We start from the raw sequence: 24,634 nt of genomic DNA on the forward strand, positions 1-24,634 counted from the left end.
AGACGACACCCGCAGGTGGCATTCTACAAAGTGACATTTGAAAAGAGAATTTATACCATTAACTTTCGCTAGAACAATTATAGAAGAAGAAAATCTCTCCGGGTAAAGTATTTGGAAAGTATAATCATGTTTGTGTAAAAACGTTATGTTTACTTTGGTCAATATTGAAGTCGATTCAGATGGGGGAAATAATATCAAACTTAATATTATCTACATATATATTTTATTTTTTACTTTTTGTCAAGCGAAATATACAAATGGATACAAAACACATAACCAGTCTTGAGGCATCAATAAATGGCCAGTTAATACTGCGTTTATATATCTTTTAATTGTTTTCATTTATTTGCAAATACTGTGATTAGTTTCTGTTTATGAATTATAAGGTTACTGATCGAGTTTGCAAATTTCCGATAATTGCTCCTCTAAAAAGCTCGCTCATTGAAATTGAAATTTTCAGAACCTTATTCCTGTGGATATTGAGTTGAAAAAAGGTTCACTAGAGTTTTTTTGTTTTTTTTAAACACTCAGCTCAGCATATGATCTATGGATCACGGAATTACGATGGTCCTTTGTGTCTTCCCACAATTTAAGTTTGATTTTAGTTTTTATTTCCATTTTTTTGCAGATAAGATTGCTTAATCTATAGTGATGTTTTACAAGCTGGTTGAAAAAGATCGAGATCAATATAAAAACAATTAATCGTTGATTTTTTTGTCATATGACTAAGATTAGATCGGTAATATATAGTTCTCATCTCAATTAAAATATCAGATTTAAAATTACAACGAGTAAAAAATGTGACAATTGTGTTTCTAATGTAGCAACTTAATATTGCGGTATAAGTATTGTATGTACATTCTGTCAATATTCATATAATAGGAATGTTCACTACTTTAAAGCATATAGTTTTACAAGTATCAATTTAATTATTACAAAAATCACTAGTTATAATAACAAAATTATTATTATTATATGGAATGACCATCCCTATGAGATAATAGAAAGGAGAGATGTTTCCTAATGATCTGGTAAGTTTTTAACTTAGTTTTGTATGTCGTTGTGCAGGTTTTAAGTTAGATAAATAAATCTAATCTGCTTAACTGTTATGAAGAGTACGACTGAGATAGTGTTTGTTTAAACCCAACAATAAAATGTTATTTAAAGGCAAATTAATTTTTTTTTTAAATCTAACAAGAGCTTGCATTGCAATTGATTAACAACAAGTCAACCCATGGTTACAACTTAATTCATTTTTATGTAGATCGTGTGAATGAATACCACGGAAATATCTTTTCCGTTCCGTCTTTTATCTGTTTGCCATGGTGTTACGTGTGAAAGAATCGTGATTTTCGTGTCTGTTACTACACCTTGGTACTCTCTAACTTTTAGTGTCAAAGCTTAACGACCAAAAATATAATATGCTATAAAAAAAACACAATACGAAATCGTTCTTTTTACGGAATAAATAAAGCAGATATAGATAACTTTAAAAGTGATGCTTTACAATAAGTGTAGCAGAGCTAGCTATATAAGTAGAGAATTGTTCCTAAAAATATATCAACAGATTGATAAATGCCTGTTTAACGACCATCGACATATATTACATGAATATACTACTATTCCTTTTTGTACAACACTTACAATCTGAATCGAGTTTATTGTACGAGTCTTGCTCGTTAGGTCCGCAAAATGATACATTATACTGACTTCAAACCGTCAAGTCTTGCAATTATCGCATGATTATTAGAGTATAAGCACCACATACAAATCTTTTTAAAATTCTTTGATTTGACTCACCAATGATCCCTTGCGTTTGAGTCGAGCACACTTCCAGTTTACCATTGAGTTGTGTTTTTTTTTTCTAAAAATAATTATATATATATAATAGTGAAGACTTATGTTATAACTTTAAGAGGTACATGTAAAAACAAAGAGATCGAATAAACTGGTTGCCAAAAAAACTAAAAGTATTTTAACAAATACAAAACTGTAATCAATACATTGGCACTATGATTATTGCTCACATTGTAAAAGGTAGAGGTTTTCACAAGATTTATATGCTAAACTTTTATAGATTTCGTTACAATTACTTCACTTTATATAGTAAGTTCGTACAGGGTGTTACTTTGTGTAGACAAGTAGATCAAGACAATAGCTTATGGTAATATTTACACGTAACATTGAGTAGCGTGGATTTTCATTATCAAACTGACATAAATCTGTTCAAATCAACCACAATATATGCATATAGTCATGTCGTTTCTAGTTTACTTTTTATTAAACTCTAGACATTAATTTGTCCGTTTAATATAGAAAAAGACCATAGTTCCCTACAATCAAACTCTTTGGAAATAGATGAAAGCACTTGTCTGGGTTTTTTTCATACAATAACACTTTGATACAAAAGCGGACATGAACTAGAATATAAGCACGGGTGTCATTCGGTTTGACGAGAGAAATGATCGTGAAAGAATAGCTAATGGTGGTCAAGTATTGCGAGACGATCGTGAAAGCTCTGGTACCGGATTGGGAAAGACATTTAATGTAAATTCTAGTTCAGAATCTGTGAAAAAATCGCTTAATTTTCAAAACGCGGAACAAATCCGAAGAAAAAAATATGTCTGTCAAAATGGTTCAACTTCCTCAGCATAACTGTGCAGTAAGATAAAGAAAATATGCAGTACTTTATGAAAAAACACAAAAGGCGCAATGCATGTCTATTGAATTAATTTTAAAAACCACGCTATTTGTACCTATAATGCTCATATTTCAATATATCATGATATATTTGAAACTTAATCTTTAGTGTATCTGATAGTACAGTAAAATAAAGGTATGCTCTTTCCTTAAAAGCGTAATTTGTTTATGAAAACCTTGAATTTTGTTGAATTTTCATCAAACTTGATCGTGAAAGATCAGGCAACGCATTATTTTGATCGTGAAAAATAATGCGTGACCAGACTTTATACTAGTAATCCGAAATCAATATTTCTTTTACCATTTGATATACCTGCAATTTGTTAAATATGTTAAAGCCTGTAACTATTTTGATAAGAATGAACATTAAAGCTATCCTTTTTTTTTAATTCAACACTTAAACTCGAAAGTTAGGGAAAAAACACAACTTAAAACGTGTCTAAATCAGTTTGAAAAATTCAGTTCTGGGAATCGGTCTAGTTTAACGTTTCGTCCCCGAGAGTATCACCAGCCCAGTAGTCAACATTTCGGTGTTGACATGAATATCAATAATGTGGTAATTTTTATATATTTTCTGTTTACAAAACTTTGAATTTTACGAAAAACTAAGGATTTTCTTATCCCAGGCATAGATTACCTTAGCCGTAATTGGCACCACTTTTTGGAATTTTGGATTCTCAATGCTATTCAGCTTTGTTCTTGTTTGGCTTTATTAATATTTTGATATGAGCGTCACTGATGAGTCTGATGTAGACGAAACGCGCGTCTGGCGTACTAAATTATAATCCTGGTTCCTTTGATAACTATTAATTCAGGCAGACCGCCACTATTTACTCAATAATATGGGTATGTCACGTTTAAACTAAAATGTTAACCATCAACCATAACTTATAGCAAAAACAGCATCTTTCATGAACAATTTGAGATTGAAAGATAAGCAACATTTTGTGCAACAGCTTTTTTTCTTTTTTATGCATCTTTATATACAACGTATCATATGTGGATTGATTTCCAATGAGATACCTATATACTACAGACTAAATAATACCAGAGCGCAAATGCTGAAATGTCTCGTCTGTTTTACTTATGATAGTATATTTGTTGAACGTCTGTAATATTAAGGGTTTTACTTGAAGTGTCAAATACACTTACGATTGTAAATGGTTCATAAAAAGGGGTCATGGTAAGATGAACCATGCCATACAGATCTCTACAAACATCCCGTACACCAAATATAGGTGTTCCGATCCTTACAGTACCTTAGAAAATGACAAATGTAAAAGTTATGTTCGGCCTATTAACTAACCTAATGCTCTCATTTTCCAACGTAACTTGGCAAATATATTTTTTTTAAGTTTCAGATTATGTTTATACAAAATAACTATGAGAACCATATGATTCATTCAAATGGAATGCCCTTATTTGGATAAAAGTAGTTTATTTTATTAGAATTTGTGACAAAATCATGTTTGTTTAAATTTTTTATGTCATTGAAATGTCGAGAAGCAATCTGCATTTTGTTGTTTTGTAAAAACTATGTACTTTTAAAACGGGAATTTCTCATATATTGATCATAATGTTGAACCTTTTTGACAGACAGTTTTATTTTGTTGTAAAATTGTCTGTTTAATTAATAAAATTAGATTATTTAATGACCTTTCATATGTCTTCTCGATTAAATGTCTTTCATGATCCGGTACCAGAGCTTTCACGATCGTCTCGAAATACTTGACCACCGTTAGATATTCTTTCACGATCTTTTCTCTCATTAAACCGAATGACAACCGTGTTGAGGCTTAGCTCCTTTTCCAATCCAATTAGATCTTAAAAGATTAAAATGACGACGTTATGACAAATGTTAATAATTTCTTTCCGAACAATTCAGATGCATTTTAGATAGACCCATATTGTGCTATATCAATTATCGATGACTTATTGTGTTATGAGTTTCAAAGCGGAAAATCAGTATTGTAGCTGTAATCTTATTACAAATGATAATATTATGCTTCATGGTTATAAAGTAAAACACCACCGTGAAAACTCTCTAGTTCACGTAGTAAACGTTAGTACAAATGTCTTTAATAATCTATGAGAACTAAATATTCACATGTTTCTAACTTTTGTCATTTTATGTCATTACGTTATTTTCTTATACCCTTTGTACTTTCTTGGGATTAAGAACGAATTGGTGTACTCAAAGATCAAAAATATAATATACCTAAAAATATCACGATAACACAACCTTTATTTTTACTCAGTGATTGAAATCAATAGATATATAACTTATCACAATTGATGATAAACTTTAAGTGTAACAGAATGAGCTATTAAAGTAGAGTATGATTAATGAAATAAATCAACAGATTGTTTAACGACCATCGACATATAGTACATGCATATTTAAGATGATAAGGTTAAAGAAATCTAAAAATAAGGATATATGGTATGTGGTATGGATGTCAATTATACCATTATTCCTTTGTACAACACCAACTATCGGAATAGAGTTTATGATACGAGGCTTGCTCGAAAGGTCCGCAAAATGACACATTATATTGACTTCTAGTCGTTGAGTTATCGCGTGGTTATTGAATTAGTAGCACCACATACAAATCTTTTTTTTTTAAATTCTTTGGTTTGAACCACCAAATGATGCCTTGTGGTTGTATCGAGCACGCTCCAATTATATAATTGAGTTGGGATTTTTTCTTAAGACAATTATATTTATATAGTAGTGTATATAACTATAACACGTAAAAACAAAGAGACCAGATAAACTGGTTTCTAAAAAAACTTTGAAGTTACATAAAAGTATTTTCAGCCAATGCAACGCTGTAATCAATAGATTGGCACTATAATTATTGTTCAGATACTGAACTTCAAGGTGGCGGTCTTCAAAAGATATGTATGCTAATCGTATATATAGATTTCGTAATAATCACTTACCTCATATAGTAAGATCGTACAGGATGTTACTTTGTGTAGACAAGAAGATCAGGACAATAGCTTATGGTTATATTTACACGTAATATTGAGTAGTTTGGATCTTTCATTATCAAACTTACATAAACTAGTTTAAACTAAACACAATAGATTCATATAGTTATGTGGTTTCTAGTTTACTTTCTATTAAACTCTAGACATTAATTTGTCCGTTTTATATAGAAAAAGACCATAGTCCGCTACAATCAAACTCTTCAGAAATAGATGGAAGCATTTGTTTGTGTGTTTTTATTTTAATACAAAACACTTTGATACAAAAGCGGACATGAACTAGAATATAAGCACGGGTGTCATTCGGTTTAACGAGAGAAATGGTCGTGAAAGAATATCTAACGGTGGTCAAGTATTGTGAGGCGATCGTGAAAGCTCTATTCACATGTTTCTTATTTATGTAATTTTATGCTATTAGGTGATATGTAAATGGTCAAAATATCCTCAACGATTGCAGGCTTCAAATAAAGGACGTCTGGGGAGCGTTTCCTGAACATAAGATACATCAGTGGCGGTTAAATCAAACATATGGAAGAGCGAATCAATTACCAAGTTTATGCAAAGGACATCACGTCCGAATGAACTTCTAATTGACATTTATTATTTAGTAAATTACCCCTAGAGAAGATTATTATACATCTATTGTTCAGAAAAGGTTATTTAATCTTCTTCGATCAAATGGTCCTCGGATCATTTTTCGGATCAATAGATTTCTGGGAAGTATAACTATTTGTTTTAATTGTATTGATGTAGACCTCGTCTGGAAATAACACTCGAAGGGATTATTCAATTTGTTTTTTCTTCGAATAACAATTAAAATATCAAGTTTAAGAATTACAGTGTTATAATCTACAATTGTAGTTTTATTAATGGAATAATTGAAACAGATAAAATCTAACGACACGTACGATGAACTGTCATGTGTTAAACAACTGTCCAAATCCAACTGGAAATATTGCACATTCTGGACCTGCAATTAACAACACTAGCAGTACGGTTCTGACATTGATATCAGTGATAACCTACCTCAAGTGGACATCTGTTTGTGTTGTCTTTGATAATGATACCGGTAAGTTTTACTTTGTTAGTAGGATAACCATTTCTTCCAAATAACAATTAGAAAATTCAAATATTAGTAGTTCAGTGTGTATAACTAAGGTTTCAAATAGACACTTAATAGTTGAGATTTCTGTGTTTATAACCAGTGTTTCAGATTTCATTTATTATTGCGTAATGTGTATTATATAATCTGTATAAAAATCTGTAGACAAGTATGTGACCCTTTAATAAAATAAATTATTATTAATATATATTACATGTGACTAATGGGAGTATCGTCAGTGAGTAAGCAACTCCATGACCCCAATAACCAAAAGACATCAGATTCTACAGTACTATGTACAGATTTTTAAAAATTGACAGGTGTCTCTACATTATGTCAAGCTGTTAATCGTTCCCAGTCTAAATATGTTAAAATTAAATTAAATAGAAACTGTCAAAGATCCACCGTCTACCAATTTCTCCCCATTACAAAAACATAGAACATGTGATAACCACTGTCGACTCGATGTTCAATATGTTTGATAATAAGTATATTTTACTACTAATTTTTCAAACACACAATCATATATGACAAAAAGTGTAATGACACAAAAACCTTATTTTGCCTAAAGTATTAGTGCATATTACGTCATTTTATATTTCACCAAACAATGTTATAACAAAATGTGTATAGAAAAAAAAATTTAAAAAAATCACGAGTTAACATGGCGTGACGACATTTTGTATGTTTTTTAATAGTTTCGCCATTTTTCTTGTTTTTCATCAACTTTATAATAGAAATAGAGAATGGTAACTTAAAGACAATATTGCATTCCTTCGGCAATCGTTCGTGCTTCAATAAATAGAAATGATTGCTAAAAGCACCATGGGATATAGAACCCTGCAATCATATCACGGTGGATGGATATTATTTCTCTATCATGACCTTATTATTCATTTTTAATTATTTTCTAATGATTAAACTAAATTCAAAGCTCATTGTTGTGGTCCGTTATATACACTTGTCTATGCAAAACAACTTATACGTCATCGACATTTTTGTTTGAGTGAAAAAAATAGAAACAAAATTTAATATTAATTCAATTCAAAACAATCAAATGCTTCTTAGCTTTTTTAATATGGTACTACATTTGTCTCAGTATTGTTTTAAATAAAAAAAAAAATGTCTATTTAAATACAACTACCGGGGTACCTCAAAGATTCCCGAGCTCTACTGTTTAGCTAGCCTAATTGCGAGTTTAGAACGTCAACTATATGCGTTTCTCGAGTCGTCGTAAGTCAATCAGATTCTTTGAAGTCCAGAGTCCATTTGAAATAGTCAAATGTTTTTGCACAATATTGAATTTTAAAGAATAAAACAATTCCATCACGATGAATTCTAAAAGATTTTTTAATTATATTTAAAAATGAACTATTGATACTAAGTATCTTGGTTTTATCGTTTATCAATACAATCTAATACACGCTTTTAATATTTTCCTGTTTTCTGTGAAGAACTAGGAAACCATTTGAAATCTGATAATTGGATACTATAAACAGTATGTAAAGGTAGATATGCAGATACTACAATAGGAAATGTAATGGGGGTATCTGGTTTCATTTTACATATTTAAAATAGAAAATCATGACATTAGACATAAAACATTAAATATTCACGGTCTTATCAGTCTGTTCAAGCGTGATCCTTTATGTTAGAAAGAAAACAATAGAAAATGTCATAGAATTTTTAGTCCAAATTAAATTCGTTGTAAATAGATACAAGTAACATACACTCAGAAGCTTTTATTGAAAATACACTTCAATATAAAACAAACATAGTTTGTTAGATCCATGTCATCTGTATTCTATTGGATAATTATATCATTGGCAATTAAACCACATCTCCTTATTTTTATGTAGGAAGCATGCATGTATCAAAAGCAATAGCATCAACATTAAAGCATTGGTAAAACCATTATAAGCCCTTTTTTATTAATTTAGGATGCATGCAGAGGATTGACATTCCAGTAGTATTTTGTAAAATTGACAATATGTTGTTCCTAGCGTGATTTTTTTTTTAAACAATACAGTTCAACTATAATACAATCACACAATTAATAGTAAACCATGCAGATAAATCAATGAATATTTATGGTATGATTAGTCTAATCAAGCATGGTGCTTTATATATTAGAAAGAAAGCATAAGACAAAATGATTTCAGAGAGATTCAAATAACACTGTTTAAGTTAATTATTCATAACTCTTACAGAAACAAAAATATTAATCAAACTTTACCTTTCTTTTTTGAATAATGAATGACACATATTGCATTGCGCAACCTATATATTCTTCTTGAGGAAAACTAATCGTTTATCAAATAGTTTGTATGAATTTTGATTTGCTTTTGTTAATCAGATATTAAAAGGACGACTAATATGCATAAAAAAGACACAGGTTTGGATTTTATTTTTTTTTCAGAATATGAGGCAATAGATTTACAAAATAGTCTATCAACTATTGGAATATTTGCTGTGTTGTACAGAATGGATGAAGTGACTTCGTCTAACATAGATGCTCTTTCGCTTAATGAACCTAACAGCGATCCAGACAGATTGAATTTTACCGTCCTATGTCGTCTTAGCTCATGCCAGTCATTTCTTCAAAAGGTAATCATATTCATTTTCATTGCAGTTATCAATTTTTTCGTTTCGTAAATTATAAGTTGTGTTTTACGATAAACATGTTTATTCCATATTGATAGAACTTTAGTCGGTTTTTCTATATAAACGGGATTTTGAATAAATAAGCATATTCACCTGCGGAAAAAGGATATTCACCGCGCATAACGTCGCGTGCTTTTACCTGCACTATTTTGGTAAAAAAAAAACGATTGATGTACAATTGGTTTTGGTTAATAATTGTCATTACATACATTTCTCTCGGAATATGGAATAAAACAATTACTGTCTTTTGTTTCGGTAAATATGTGGTTTAATTGACTTTTGAAACTATACATTTACCTCATCAAAAGAAAGTTATTGTATATTATTATATATCCCTTCTAGACAACAACCTTATAAAAAAAGGAGACAAATATTTTGAAAAAATATGACACCCGTTATGATACATAGGGCATGGGAAAGTCCGGTGATAAATCACGCTACTATTAACGGAAAACAATCCGGATTGATCCATGGTTATCGGTGACAAAGATATCATATATAATGCAATAAATGAAACATTTAAGAAGAAATGAGAAATCCAATATTTACAAATGAGAATAACACCTTACAAGTTTCGTGCGTCCAATGCACTTTTTCCAGATTTACCTTTCCCAGGGATGCTCAAATCAAACATTTGAATGCCCGGAATGTATGCAAACGTACTGAAGAAGTTAGGAGCTAGAAATAACATATTGTATATTATAAGCTATAAAAGGCCCCGGGATAACCAAAAATATATGAACAAACAATGTTGGATGTGTACGGATTGATAATTTAGTCTTAGATGCATGATTTTTTTATTAGTTGTTTGTGGCTTTGAACTAGTTGTCAGTTAACTGCGAGTACTCTCAGATCTGTACCGAGTGTCTTTTTTATTGTTGTGATGTACAAGTACCCGGCCAAGTTCACTTGTATTTTTGTCCGTCTGATGCGTTAAGCCCTTTTCAACTGATTTTTATAGTTCGTTCTTATGTTGTACTTTTATACTACTGTCCCAGATTAGGGGAGCGTTGATATCCCGCTAACATGTTCAACCCCGCCAAATTATGTATGTATATGTGCCTGTCCCAAGTCAGGAGCCTGCAATTCAGTGTTTATCGTTTGTTTATGTGTTACATATTTGTTTTTCGTTCATTTTTTGTACATAAATAAGGCCGTTAGTTCTCTCGTTTGAATTGTCTTACATTGTCATTTCGGGGCCTTTTATAGCTGACTATGCTGTATGGGCTTTTCTCATTGTTGAAGGCCGTACGGTGACCTATAGTTGTTAATTTCTGTGTCATTTTGGTCTCTTGTGGAGAGTTGTCTCATTGGCAATCATACAACACCTTCTTTTAAATTGAGCTTATGATATTAAATGATATCATGCTATGGTCGATTGTTATCAACAAAAGACATCTGGCCTACAAGCTGCTGTTTTGGGGCAACTGTATACAGGATGTGGCGTGGATTGAACATGTTTGTGAGCGCTTAAACCACACACAATCTGTTTAAATGGTTTCTTTGAGTGCAATTTCAGAACAAACTATAAAAATCATGTCCTTAATAAATCAGAGCTAAATTACTTGTTTTCATTTCAGCCTTTCGATTTTGAACGGAAAAACATTTGGAGGAATTCCTTACTCTATTTTTCCAGTTGGTTAGTTGGTATATTCGACACAAGAAACTTGACGATCCTAGAAAGTAATAGTAGTTGTCCATTTGATAATATAGCTATAATAAATTATCCAACAGTAATGTTGAAAAGTGAGCATCAACGACAAGTGGTAAATTAAATTTTATAACTTTTCATTATTATTTCCAATTTATATATAGTATTCGAATTCATTAATCAAGCAAGCTATATATTGTATATTAGAAAGAAAAATAACCACAGTGATAATTCAAACCTTCTCCTTACAAATTGCATTAAATAGATTACAATCGAAACATATGGGACTATCAAGTTGCTATAGAATTTTCACAAACTCAAATCTTATATCTTTCAAATCAATGAACTTTTGATATGGAGATAAAGTATCAATTGATACATGTGTTACATATGAAGTCCTGTTAAGAACTGTATGATTGTATGGAGGATCATATGATGATAAAATCAAAGCGCTTCAACTCAGCAAGTTTAATTGTTTATACTTCTTATTAAAATTGCCCATCCAAACCTCATGGGAAGATTCTATTATTAATTCATTTAAAATGAGTAACGTTGTCATATAAAACCTTCAATACATCATTCAAGTCAAGTGGTCAAGAATTGATGGATATAGATTCTGACAAGGTGAAGATAATCTACAATAGGGTTCAGTAGAAACCTTTCGGTCACTTTTGCCTCAATGTATGCTAATTAATGCGCACATTGAGAAGATCTTTGTTGAGGGGTAACCCATATGAAGTCTACAATTTGATGAACACATGAACACTTAGCGTATGGACAGTTGGTACCTTGTAATAGCAACCATCATATACTGGTCATTAGGACTTCGTGAGCTAAATTGATTAAGACCTGTCTGTTTTTTAAACAAATTACTAGTATCATATCGATGTTATTTAAAGTCAAATAGAAAATAAAAATCAACGCTATATAGAAAGTTGCTAGCGTATTAATAATAATTTCTTTACAAATGATCCTGTAGTATTTCTTGTATGTCTTCAGGTTAAAGATACTACCAATGATTGTGAATGGTCCCCAATCCAAACGATGACGTGGCATACAAAAGGGCGTGGTTTATTACAGGTTGGATTTGTCCATTTGAATGGAAGCTTAATCAAAGTAAAAGAGATATTTCCGAATGTAAGATTTGGTTATAATCAAAGAAAACTTCTTGTTAGCACCCTACCAGTAAGTAAACTATTAGTTTATGTATTGCCTGATAGACAATAAAATATATAAAAAAGTGTTCACCGCTATTTTCTATTTGAAAAATGATTGAGCAATTTTAGGGATAGCTAGTAGTCTATGGGACCTGATACCGTTCATTTTTTAGTCCGAGGTAGTATATCATTCTTACACTTAGGGTGGCATGAAAACTGGTCTACAGTCGAATACCATCTGTTGGCTTCTTTTGTCATGTATGTTCTGTTTACCGACTTATTGACAAAATAAACATAACTACTTTTTCTCAAATGTAAACAAACTTTATGTATACAGGTGTTCACACGTGTCCGAGAAAGACTATTCGGATTTAGAGAATAACAGAAAATGTCTAAATATTTTAATGATGACTTTCAGTTATTAAGATTTTTTGTGAAAAAGAAGATGTGGTATGATTGCGTATGAGACAACTCTCCACAAGAGACCAAAATGACACAGAAATTTACAACTGTAGGTCACCGTACGGCCTTCAGCAATGAGCAAAGCCCATACCGCATAGTCAGCTATTAAAGGCCCTGAAATGACAATGTAAAACAATTCAAACGAGAAAACTAACGGCCTTATTTATATAAGAAAATGAATTGCATGTCATGTAGTTCATAGTAATTGTTAAATTAATAAACAGACAATTTACAAAGATATGTTATAAAACAGTACAGGAATACTAACTTCTATGTTGATGATATTCAGTTGCTAAAAGTCGACCAACTAAGGTATCGACACAGTGTTACAAAAATAAAAGAAGAAAATAATGCTTGATAATTGTTTTTATGCGTCCGAAGCATTTCTGGATTTAGATTCATAAGGAACCCCAATGTAAAATATTTTAAACCAAGGATTTTATAAGAACCGAAACACGCGAAGAGCTAATATGGATTTAAAAGGAAAAGCAAAATCCATACGGTAATTACTATTAGGTTATAACCTATTTAGGATTTGATTTCCATCAACAAATTATGTATACATTCAATAAAAAAAGGAAGTGATTAACAATTAAAATATCAAATAACCAATAACGAATACCAATTAGCCACAGTTATAAATCGAATTATCATTTAAATCACGTTTTTAGCATTACAAGCGAAATCAAATAATTAATATCAGTCGTAATATGCGTTGGCACAGATGTTGACGACTCGACACATCCATAATAAATATGTAGTAATCGCAGGGATAGTAGTCGAAATTCAATATGATAGTGTTGTGTTGTTGGTACATTCAATTTCCACCCTAGCCTATAAGTATTATTTTTGATTAATCAATAACAAAGATATTGATGCTATTTTGCTTCTGGAATTCGTATACCAATACACTCATCATAGATACCAGGACTAAATTTTGTATATACGCTAGACGCGCGTTTCGTCTACAAAAAACTCATCAGTGACGCTCGAATCCGAAAAAGTTACCAAATTATACGCATATACTGTACAGTATGATACTGTTTATACTGATACTGCTTATATTTCAACTTTCCTGAGGCAAAGTAATAGTTTGGAGATTTCAAACCGATATGTGTTCCACAAAGCGAGAAGGAAAGGAACAATGAAAATATGACTATCACAAAATATTAACAAAATCACAATTATAATAAAAAATACATATAACCCTTTCATCATTATGAATTACGGATATGACGATTTAACCAGCAAGTGTATATCATGAATAAAATACACATCTTTTTTGATAGAGTAAAAATGAATACTGTAATGACGGTTCATATTTAAAAATGGTACTAATTTTCATTTTATATTTAACATTTGTTGCTTGATTCAATTTCCTTGGTATTATTCCAATGTCTGATGTGTATGCTTTGAAATTTTAGAGAAGATTGCGTATGCGTCTATTCCTCTTTTAAAATAAGCATTGTTTAAGACTGATTAACTCATGTTGTTCATTATCCGAGCACAGGTCAGTGACTTCTCTTCGATTTTCTCTTCTGCTTGGTAGGGTGTTAAAATGTGTTAAATATTTTTTTCATCGTAAATCGTTAAAGGCCATGACATAAAGCAAAAGAAAACTCTTCAAACCCCATAGCTATTGTTTTTGTGTTGTGTTGTGTTTTATATAGTTTTGTATTGTGATTTGGTTTTAAGTTTGGTATGATTTTGTTGTTGAAGTTCCGTATTTACCATAATCCCTTACACAAATAATCCAATAAATATATCAAAACGTTTCAGTGGCCACCGTTTGTAATACTGGATAATAAAACAAAACAGTATAGTGGAATAACAATTGAATTGCTAAAACAACTTTCTTACAATCTGAATTTTACGTAAGTACTATTATAGATTATTATTACCTATAGATGAAATGAAATTGTGCATCCTTCATTTTTATGGGGATATAATTGTTTAGGATATTTAAAACTTCTTATGTTATACATGTATTTGCTATAAGGAAGAATATCACTCATGATTTAAGGGCAAAATGTTGACATTTGATCCGTTGTACTTTATTGGGCATTGTATCATTACGTATTTATTCACTATATCATGTATATCTTCTTCAGTTTATAAATCGCTTTTACATGTTTTGGTTTCTGTTTTTCCGTTGTTTTCCTCTTGTGGTTGATGTGTTTCCCTCGGTTATGGTTTGTGACCCGATTTTTTTCTTTTCTCTTATGCCTTTTGAATTGCGGTATACTACTGTTGCCTTTATTTCGCTTTACACAGGTCATGAAACATTATTGTTTTACTCTTGATAGTTTTGATAATTTTGATAATTTTTCTGTATAAAATCTATCTTGAATAACATTTATCTATTCTAAAAGATAAAAATAAATTTATAAATGTGTGCCAATGCTACCTAACAATAAAAATTATTAAAGAAGCATAATTGTATGATTATGATGCTACATACGATTTCATTCAGAGCACGTGAATACATTGATGTTGCGTTTGGGTTTTTTTTTTTTTTTTAAGGTTTTTATGGGGATTAATATATACCACCTTAACACATCGCGTGATTGTTGTCTGTCTGTAAACTAATCGAATAATATATCAATGGAACGTCTAGTCGAAATTATGCATGAACAAGTTGATCTTTATAACTACGCCGGTGGCGGAAACACGACTTCCAAAAAGATAGAGCCAGAGTAGAAATGATCTTGACAAAAATAAAAAAAGTTTCAGTCTCCTGTCTCATTCTCTTTCACCTTCGATTTTTTAAAACCAATTTTAAAATTCTATCTTCCCTATAACATTACAGGTATGAAATAATCCCACCACCAGACGGGAAGTGGGGCGTAGGATCTGATAATAACTCATGGAATGGAATGATTGGACAACTACAGCGCAGAGTGAGTAAAACAAACTTTCCAAATCGCAAGACGTAGTCAGTTTTCCATTCAGACATATCAAATTATAAGCTATGTTGCAAAAAGATATAAGTCTAGTGGGGTTGTTTTTGTTTAACAAAATACAAATTTACAGATTGTTGGCAAACAATATACATTCTCATTTCAAATATATTTGATTCCAATATGTATTAGATACCATATTACCACAATTTAATTGACGAAATAATGTATTGATCAAACTTCAAAATATCTTGACACAGTGAATGTTTATGCAAAATTATAGAGTTTACCTAAATGGTAGTTTTAAGGTAGATTATATGAAATTTACTGATTCTGGTATCTTTGCATTAATGAGTGCTGTAATAGTAAGATATGATCCACGTGTCTTTATATTCCTATGTGACTACCGATAAGACTTAGTGAGCATCTTCACTTTTCTTTCGCTGTATCATGTAAATTAACTCATCATAGATACCAGGTAAACGTCAAGAAAGTTCGTTAACAATATTTACGAATTGCTATTAAAGGGGAGGTTTGGCATGCCACAAAACCAGGTTCAACCCGCCATTTTGTTTCTTTAAAAATGTCCTGTACCAAGTCAGGAATATGGCCATTGTTATATTATAGTTCGTTTCCGTGTGTGTTACATTTTAACGTTGCGTCGTTTGTTTTCTCTTATTTTTGAGTGTAAATTCACATTGCGATAAGACGTGTCACGGTACTTGTCTATCCCAAATTCATGTATTTAGTTTTGATGTTATATTTGTTATTCTCGTGGGATTTTGTCTGTTGCTTGGTCCGTTTCTGTGTGTGTTACATTGTAGTGTTGTTTCGTTGTTCTCCTCTTATATTTAATGCGTTTCCCTCAGTTTTAGTTTGTTACCCCGATTTCGTTTTTTGTCCATGGATTTATGAGTTTGAACAGCGGTATACTACTGTTGCCTTTATTTGATATGTTTTGACATTGAATAAATTCTGCTGTTTACGGGTCTCTAATTCTGTATTCTTATTTTCAGGAAATAGATATGATAGCAGCACCTTTGGGTGTCCAGTCACACAGAGAAACCGTAATGGATTTCACTCATCCATATTACTACGAGTTCTCTGCTATCCTAATGAAGAAACCTAATCAAAATGATACACGCTGGGCAACATTACTAGATCCGTTTAGTCCAACAGTATTAATGTACATTGGAATTTCATTGCCAGTTGTATCGCTTTTCCTGGTTGTATTCGAGAAGTATAATCCGTTTTACGGCTACGTACAGAACCGAATGAAGACAAGAGGACTCCATCACTTCTCAGATTCATTTTGGTATATGTATGGTGCATTGCTAACTCAAGGTAAACTGTTAATGATCTTTTGTTTTCTCAAAATTTCAAATACTAGTACTCGATTGTTAAAAAAGATATGAAAAATCAAATGTTTTACCTGATATTCAAATGTCATAAGACTAACAGAAACATAATAGCACGAAGACAAATAACAGAAAGGGTTTGAACAAAAGTTAGAATAAATGTTTGCTTATAAACAACATTTACAACGGATGACGTTTTACAGTTATTTCTTTCATTTAAAGGCGGAGAACATATTGCCAGGTCTTCGGCTGGACGAACACTCTTAAGTTTCTGGTGGATCTTTTGTATTATAATGGTGGCAACATACAGTGGCAACTTTGTGGCCTTTCTAACAGTCTCCAAAACTAAATTACCGTTTACGGACCTTGAAGGACTAGTTGCTCAAAGTTCCTATAAATGGGGCACAGCAGGTGCAACAATATATGAAACAATTTTTAAGGTACTAGTATGTTTCAAATGTAAAGAAAAATCAAACTATTAAGGAAGACAAAGAAAAAAGAGTTTTATTAGCTTTATTTCTACAATACAAGTGATACTTTCTAAAGTTCATGCTTATAATTTACCAGTTCTATTTTAAATGAAACAAAATGCTATAATAGAATAATAGAATACTAGTAATACGGACAAAGATAGAAAAATCCACATAAAAAATAAAGAAATTGAAGAAAAGGAAGGAAAATTAAACAATTAATAGTCATGCATTTCATGTTTAAACTTGTTCATTTAATTTAAGTTTCATTTGAACAAGGTTTTTCAAATGTTTGCATTCCTTTTTAACAGAACTCTGAGTTACCAGAAAGAAAGGAACTTTGGTATGGAATTATAAAATACAATGCGACTGACTCGTCCGTATTGAGTAGTGATCCAGGAGTACATATTTCAAAGGTTCTAAAAGGAGAATACGCTTACGTTGCTGATAAAACATTCATGGATCTTGCAATGACGAACAACTGTGATTTAGCCATTGCTACATCCGACATTTTACCTGTTCAGTATGCTATTGGTCTACCTAACAATTCTCCATTTGTTCAGATGTTCTCTGATGAGTGAGTATTTTCTAATATGCGACAGTAGTGCAAAATGAAAATTAGTGTATTGAACAAATAAATAAATACAAAGATAGAAATAAAATGATACCCCGCAAATGAATAAAACTATCCTACTCACTAGAATAACAAAATATGATGAAATAATTGCAATAATTTCAAATTAGTATATATAAAGTATAATACCAGAAATAACAAACTTCAATGAATACTAAGAACGAAAAGTCCCTAATCAAATAGCAGACACATCAAACGAATGGAGATCAACTGTCTTACTCTTGACTTGGTACAGGCAATTACTTATGTAGAAAATAGTATATATTTATAAAGACAAACGTATTCCGGTTTTCAAAAGACATAAATCGATTGAGAGAAACAAATCCGTGTTACAAACTAAACCCGAGGGAAGCACAAGAGGAAAACAATCGGAACACTGAAGTTCAACCAAACAAAAACAAACGCCAACAAACATCTGTGTTATTCCTGACTCGTGTAGGAAATTTTATGAAAAAATTGTGAGTTGAACCTGTGATTAATGGCTATCCGAACCTCCCGCTTTATGGCAATGTTAAAACATATCACGGAAATTACAACACTACGTGACGGAAATACATCTCAAACAAGCGCAAGAACATTCATCACAGAAAAATGCACAAACAAATAATTTAAAATTCGGACAAACATGCAAAGTGTAAAGCAACAACGAACAAATTCAATTAACGACATACACCACAGGATATATATAAAAAACAGTGACGCGCTTAAGTAACTATCATGCAATCACAAACTGTATACAATTATTTTTACTGTACTCGTCCAAAGAACTTTCATGACAATGATGTTATGGAAAGGCAATTTTATAATTATTTGAACTGCAAGCGATTAAGGTGATAAAAATAAGTATTCTAAAAACAAAACATCTAAATATAATTAGACTCATTCATTTAGTGGTTAGAATTTGAAATTGTTTGATAGATGAAAGACACTTAAATATTGATCCAACTTTTTTAGAAATTAAATCAAATGTCAGCTGGGTGAAAGACAAACATTTACTCTTTCCACTAAATTCATATTACTGTTGACCGTTCGGCACCAAATTGGGATTGGATCTATTGACCCTTTTTGGATGAAATTGTCTGTTCAAGGACTAGTTTCTCAATAAGAGGGGGGAATGTATAAGTTACTTGTCGACACTACTACTTATTGACTTTAGTTTTTAACAGAATCATCAGCTTAGTACTCCGTCAGTTCTCCAGCCGAACATATAATATTTTCTCGAAAAATATTACTAGTATTCTGTTCAATCGCTAAGTTCAAAAATCTAAAATGTGAAACACAGTACATCTTATATTTGTCCTTCTTTTGAGGAAACCATGATGAATTTAAGTTTAAGAACATCACTAATTCCTGATTAAAGGTCAAACTGTATATCATGAGCTATTCTTTATCTCGGTAGTTGTCTATCTCGTTTCAGAATAATTGCTATACTTGAAAGTGGTCTCATTCAAATCTGGATGATGCAGATCTGGCCTAGAAATGGGGTTTGTCAAAAAATGTCTGTCACAGAAGCAAAGACTATTGAATTAGTTGATATACAAAGCGGATTTTATCTAATAGGTGTAGGAGTTGGTTTGGCTTGTTTATTACTATTTTACGAATTTATCAGAAACAAATGCTGCAAACGGCTATATAGGAGTGAACAAATACAAAGAAGAAATTCACTCCGATATATAGGAACGAGGCCAAATATAACACCAAAGAACACCAATGCATTGAGATAATTTACAACCTACCCACAATATATGGTCACATGAAAGAAAAATGCATAAACTGATGATGTCAAATTAATCAGAGTCAGGTGGCCTTTTTTTAATTCATCGAATAAAAAAAGGATAGTCGCATAAGACGCTTGTCGATACCGCTGCAACTTGACTTGCTAGTCCTCGAAGGTATCCTCAACTCAGTAGTCAGTACTTCGACGCTGACATGCTTTATTATAAATTTTACTATTATTTCCCTTGATATAAGTTTCAAATGATTTTAAAACGAGGGTTCCAACTCCCTCAGACAAAGTTGACCTTAGGTGGATTGGTTAAATTATTTTAAATTAATTTTTCATGAAGTAATTATATAGCTATACGTCCTTTGCGTTTTTCTTTTTTTGTTACGTCCTTGATAAATGTATATCCAATAAAAGCTTTTGACGAGTCAAATTCCTATTGGGTATTTTTCATATGCAACCGTTTTAAGAGCTCTGGTCTTGTTTCCTGTGACAAAACTTTGAATTTTTCGAAAAACTAAGGATTTGCTTATCCCAGGAATAGATTACCTTAGCCGAATTTGGCACAACCATTTGGAATTTAGGGTCCTCAATGCTCTTCAACTTTGTACTTGTTTGGCTTTACAACTATTTTGATCTGAGCGTCACTGATGAGTCTTATGTAGACGAAACGCGCGTCTGGCGTATTAAATTATAATCCTGGTATCTTTGATAACTATTTCATGATAATATGTTAAAAATAAGTTAAAAAATTCTCGTAACTCATACGAAAGGTTAAACTCTATAGTCTAAATCATTCCTTATTTAGATAGATGTCTGTCTCGTTTCAGAATAGTTGCTATACTTGAAAGTGGTCTCATTCAAATCTGGATGATGCAGATCTGGCCTAGAAATGGGGTTTGTCAAAAAATGTCTGTCACAGAAGCGAAGACTATTGAATTACTTGATATACAAATCGGATTTTATTTAATAGGATTAGGTGTTGGTCTAGCTTGTTTATCGCTTTTGTATGAATTTCTCAGAAACAAATGTTGCCAATGGCTACGACGAAGTGGGCGAATGCAGAGAAGAAGTCCAGTCCAATATATGGGAACGAGGCCAAACATAGAAGACTTCTTTTCATCAAATAGCAATGATTCGCCAATAAATCGAGCTATTTCACAACAAATAGGCAACAGTTGGTCACATAACAGACACAATGAGTCAAATGTGGCTACTGTTGCACATGACAGTCAAAATGAATCAAATGGTATTACTGTTTCACATGACAGACAAAATGAATATAATGGTATTACTGTTTCACATGACAGTCAAAATGAATCAAATGGTATTACTGTTTCACATGACAATCACAATGAATCAAATGTGTTTACTGTTTTACCAAGTATAGACGTGTATGCATTAGATGGACTATTCGAATAACAGTTAACGAACAGTCCGTAGCCATTAACTTCACGAATTTCCCCCAAAAAATTATCATTTTAATGCAAAAAAAAATGATAACTAATCATGTGTGTGATTAAATAAAAAGGAATTAAAATTTTAATCAGCTTTTTATTCTTTTTACAAGCTAACCGCAAAATTGATTCAATAATATACACTAAATATAAATGAACTATGGTTTATATTATTATGGAAACAAACCAAACCACAAAAAACTAACAATTTTCAAATGGACCATGAGAATAAGGTCACGGTCATTTGAACCCTGCCAAACAGTAATGTTCAACTTACAATCATTCAATACTAACAACATTATGAACACTCATCATTGACCCATGAGCCAAGAAAATGAGGCCAAGGTCGTATGAATCATGTAAGACAGATAAGTTCGCCTCACAATTGTTTCAATACACTAAATATAATTGAACTACTCCGTATAATATATGAGAAATAAACCAAACCACAAAACCGAATTGAAATTACAATCATTCCATACATCCAATATAGTTATGCTATTACGTATTGTATCTGAGATACGGATTTTAACATGTAACTTCAACCTTGATCACTGATCCATGGAATAAGTTCGAGGTCTTATTGAGCATTATAGTCTATAAAACTGGCAATTCATGATATCTGTAGATTAGATCAACTATTGTACTTTGAATAGAGTAAAGATAATGAATTGGTTTTGTACTATTTTCAACTTAACAATAAATGTTTTTGAAAAATAATATCAAACCGTGGCGATGGGTCCATATATTATACAATACTCTAAAAAAATTACAGCAGTTATGATAATGCCCAAGTCAAATTATTTTTTTCTTCAGGCATTTGGAAAGCATTTTATATATTGCTCTAAAGATTGTTTAATAGTTCCTCAAATTTTGAAATTATCAACTAAATTTCGAAGACAAAACCACCTAGCGTTGATTACTGACAAACCCTATCACATACCATTATGTTTTGTTTGTCATGCTTTTTTTTTTAGCAAATTATCTTAGCAAGTCTCATATATAGGTGTTCTAGCAGTATTTTCAATGATGTCACACCTACCATTTTTTTCATTAAATGTCCTCTACCAAGTCAGGAAAATGGCAGTTGTTATCTTATAGTTCGTTTCTGTGCGTGTCGCATTGTCGTTTGGTTTTTGTTGCAGTTTAGTGTTTCTGATGTTTCGTTGTTTTCCTCTTATAGTTGATTTGTTTCCCTCGGTTTTAGTTTGTAACCTAGATTTGTTTCTTCTCAATCGATTTATAACTTTTGAAATAGTGGTATACTTCTGTCACCTTTATTTACAAGTTTACATGAGTAGTTACATAAGTTTTTCATTAACTTGAGAAACAGGAAATGTAAAATTATGATAGTATAGTTTGTGACTTCGTGTTTCCATATGTTATCAAAAACTTTGGCATTATAAGAGAGGTGAAGAATACAAGAGTTCACTATACAAGAAAATTAATACATCAAAAAAGATAAATATACAGAAAAATTCTAAATAGATTCCTACATAAAAGCTGGATCCCTCACTTTTTTTAGAAGGTCTGTCCATCCATATATGGTTTGTTATCACCATTTCTTCAATGCTCTTCAACTTCGTACTTTATTTGGCCTTTTTAACTTTTTTTGGATTCAAGCGTCACTGGTGAGTCTTTTGAAAACGAAACGTGCATCAGGCGTAAATACAAAATTCAATCTTGGTATCTATGATGAGTTTATTCTCTTACAAAATGATTTGTAATTGAGAGATTTTTTACCAATTCTTTAATGTCAATTTTAGATGTAGTGTCTTATGCGGTTTAGCTAGCTATAAAACCAGGTTCAATCCACCATTTTTTACATGAGAAAATGACTGTACCAAGTCAGGAATATGACAGTTGTTATCCATTAGTTTGATGCATTTATCTTTTGATTTTGCTATTTGATTGGGGACTCTCCGTTTTGAATTTTTCTCGAAGTTCAGTAATTTTGTGATTTTACTTTTTGTAAACTTATCTGTCAGACTATCAACAATTTATGATGAACCCTATTGCAGGCTTATAACAATCAAACATTTGACTCAATCTGGTCTAGATTCATTTACCAGTAACATAATATCAATATGTGATATGTGACTATCATACAAACAAAATGTTCAGTCTTAAAACAGACTAGTAATATAAAACTAAAGAGATGTGGTATAATTGCCAATGAGACAACTATCCACCAAAGTTTAAATGATGTAAGCAATAATAGGCAACAGTACCACCTACAACAATAATAATAGATTGCTATCACAGAGATATGTCTCGCTTTTTTGTAATTTCAATAATGCAAATGTTGAAATTAAAATAGCTACACTTTAACATGTTAGTTTTGTAAATATTCAAAGTCAATGAACCATGACTGAAGGTACATGCCTAAACAATCTCCATGGAAATGAGATGTGCCAATGCTAATACAACTGCATAATATACATGAAAATTAAGCACACATTTCAAAGTCAATAGACCATGACTGAGGGAGCGGGGCCAAATAATCTCCATGGAAATGAGATATGCCAATGGTTATACAACTGCATACCAATTACCATTAACTTACTACTAGTGGTTCTCCATAAACTGACCTAATCACAAACTAATACATGAAAACTTAGCAAAAGTTTCAGTCAATAGACAATAACTGAGGGGGAGGGGCCAAATAATCTCCATGGTAATGAGATGTGCCAATATCACTACAACTGCATACAAAATATCACAAAATATCATTGACTTACCACTAGTGGTTCACCATAAAAACTAGACCTATAATCACAAACTAATACATTGTTGACGCCGCAGTCGCCGCCGACACCAGAAACAGTATACCTATGTCTCGCTTTTTGACACCGTCAAGCGAGACAAAAACCCATACCAAAAAGTCGGCAATATAATCTGAACGATTACTTCAGAAAGTTTTTCCCTTCACTAGAAATGCCAAACAAATCAAGAAACTAAACACCTAACTCAAACAAGTAATAATTTTACAGTTACTTCATCATCATATCAGTAACTGTACAATAATTGTTGGCAGATTTTGTTGAAATTCTCTGTTTTTGGATAAATGCACTGAATCAATTGTGAAATAATGTTATTCGAACATCAAAATGTGCAGATTTTCAGCTTGATATAAAACAATTATGTTTTTTTTGTAATGCTTCCTCTCTATCAGAGTGAAACTAAAGTATTAACTGTTATCTGTGTACTTTACATTCTATAATCATGCTACAACTCATTATGATTTTATTTGACATAAAATTATTAGGCTTAAAGCACATCACTGAAGAAAAACTAGAGGCTCTAAAGAGCCTGTGTCGCTCACCTTGGTCTATGTGAATATTAAACAATGGACACAGATG

General features: G+C 31.6%; 1 protein-coding gene across 2 annotated transcripts; it reads left to right on the top strand.

Annotated features, from left to right (window-relative positions):
* The first annotated feature begins 819 nt into the window (after positions 1-819).
* LOC143082656 (glutamate receptor ionotropic, kainate 2-like) lies at positions 820-21,426 on the top strand. Of its 2 annotated transcripts, none has more exons than XM_076258455.1 (11): positions 820-1,031; positions 6,113-6,763; positions 9,216-9,403; positions 11,041-11,226; positions 12,111-12,296; positions 14,510-14,604; positions 15,540-15,630; positions 16,647-16,974; positions 17,211-17,428; positions 17,770-18,035; positions 19,510-21,426. In XM_076258455.1, the coding sequence occupies exons 2-11, from the start codon at positions 6,604-6,606 to the stop codon at positions 19,814-19,816; spliced, it is 2,025 nt and encodes a 674-aa protein (XP_076114570.1). In that variant the 5' UTR covers positions 820-1,031; positions 6,113-6,603; the 3' UTR covers positions 19,817-21,426. The 2 variants fall into 2 exon arrangements, with proteins under 2 accessions (XP_076114570.1, XP_076114572.1); XM_076258457.1 differs by having other exon boundaries at positions 6,556-6,763.
* Positions 21,427-24,634: the final 3,208 nt, after the last annotated feature.

Source organism: Mytilus galloprovincialis, chromosome 7, assembly GCF_965363235.1.
Source record: "Mytilus galloprovincialis chromosome 7, xbMytGall1.hap1.1, whole genome shotgun sequence".
NCBI lineage: Eukaryota > Metazoa > Mollusca > Bivalvia > Mytilida > Mytilidae > Mytilus > Mytilus galloprovincialis.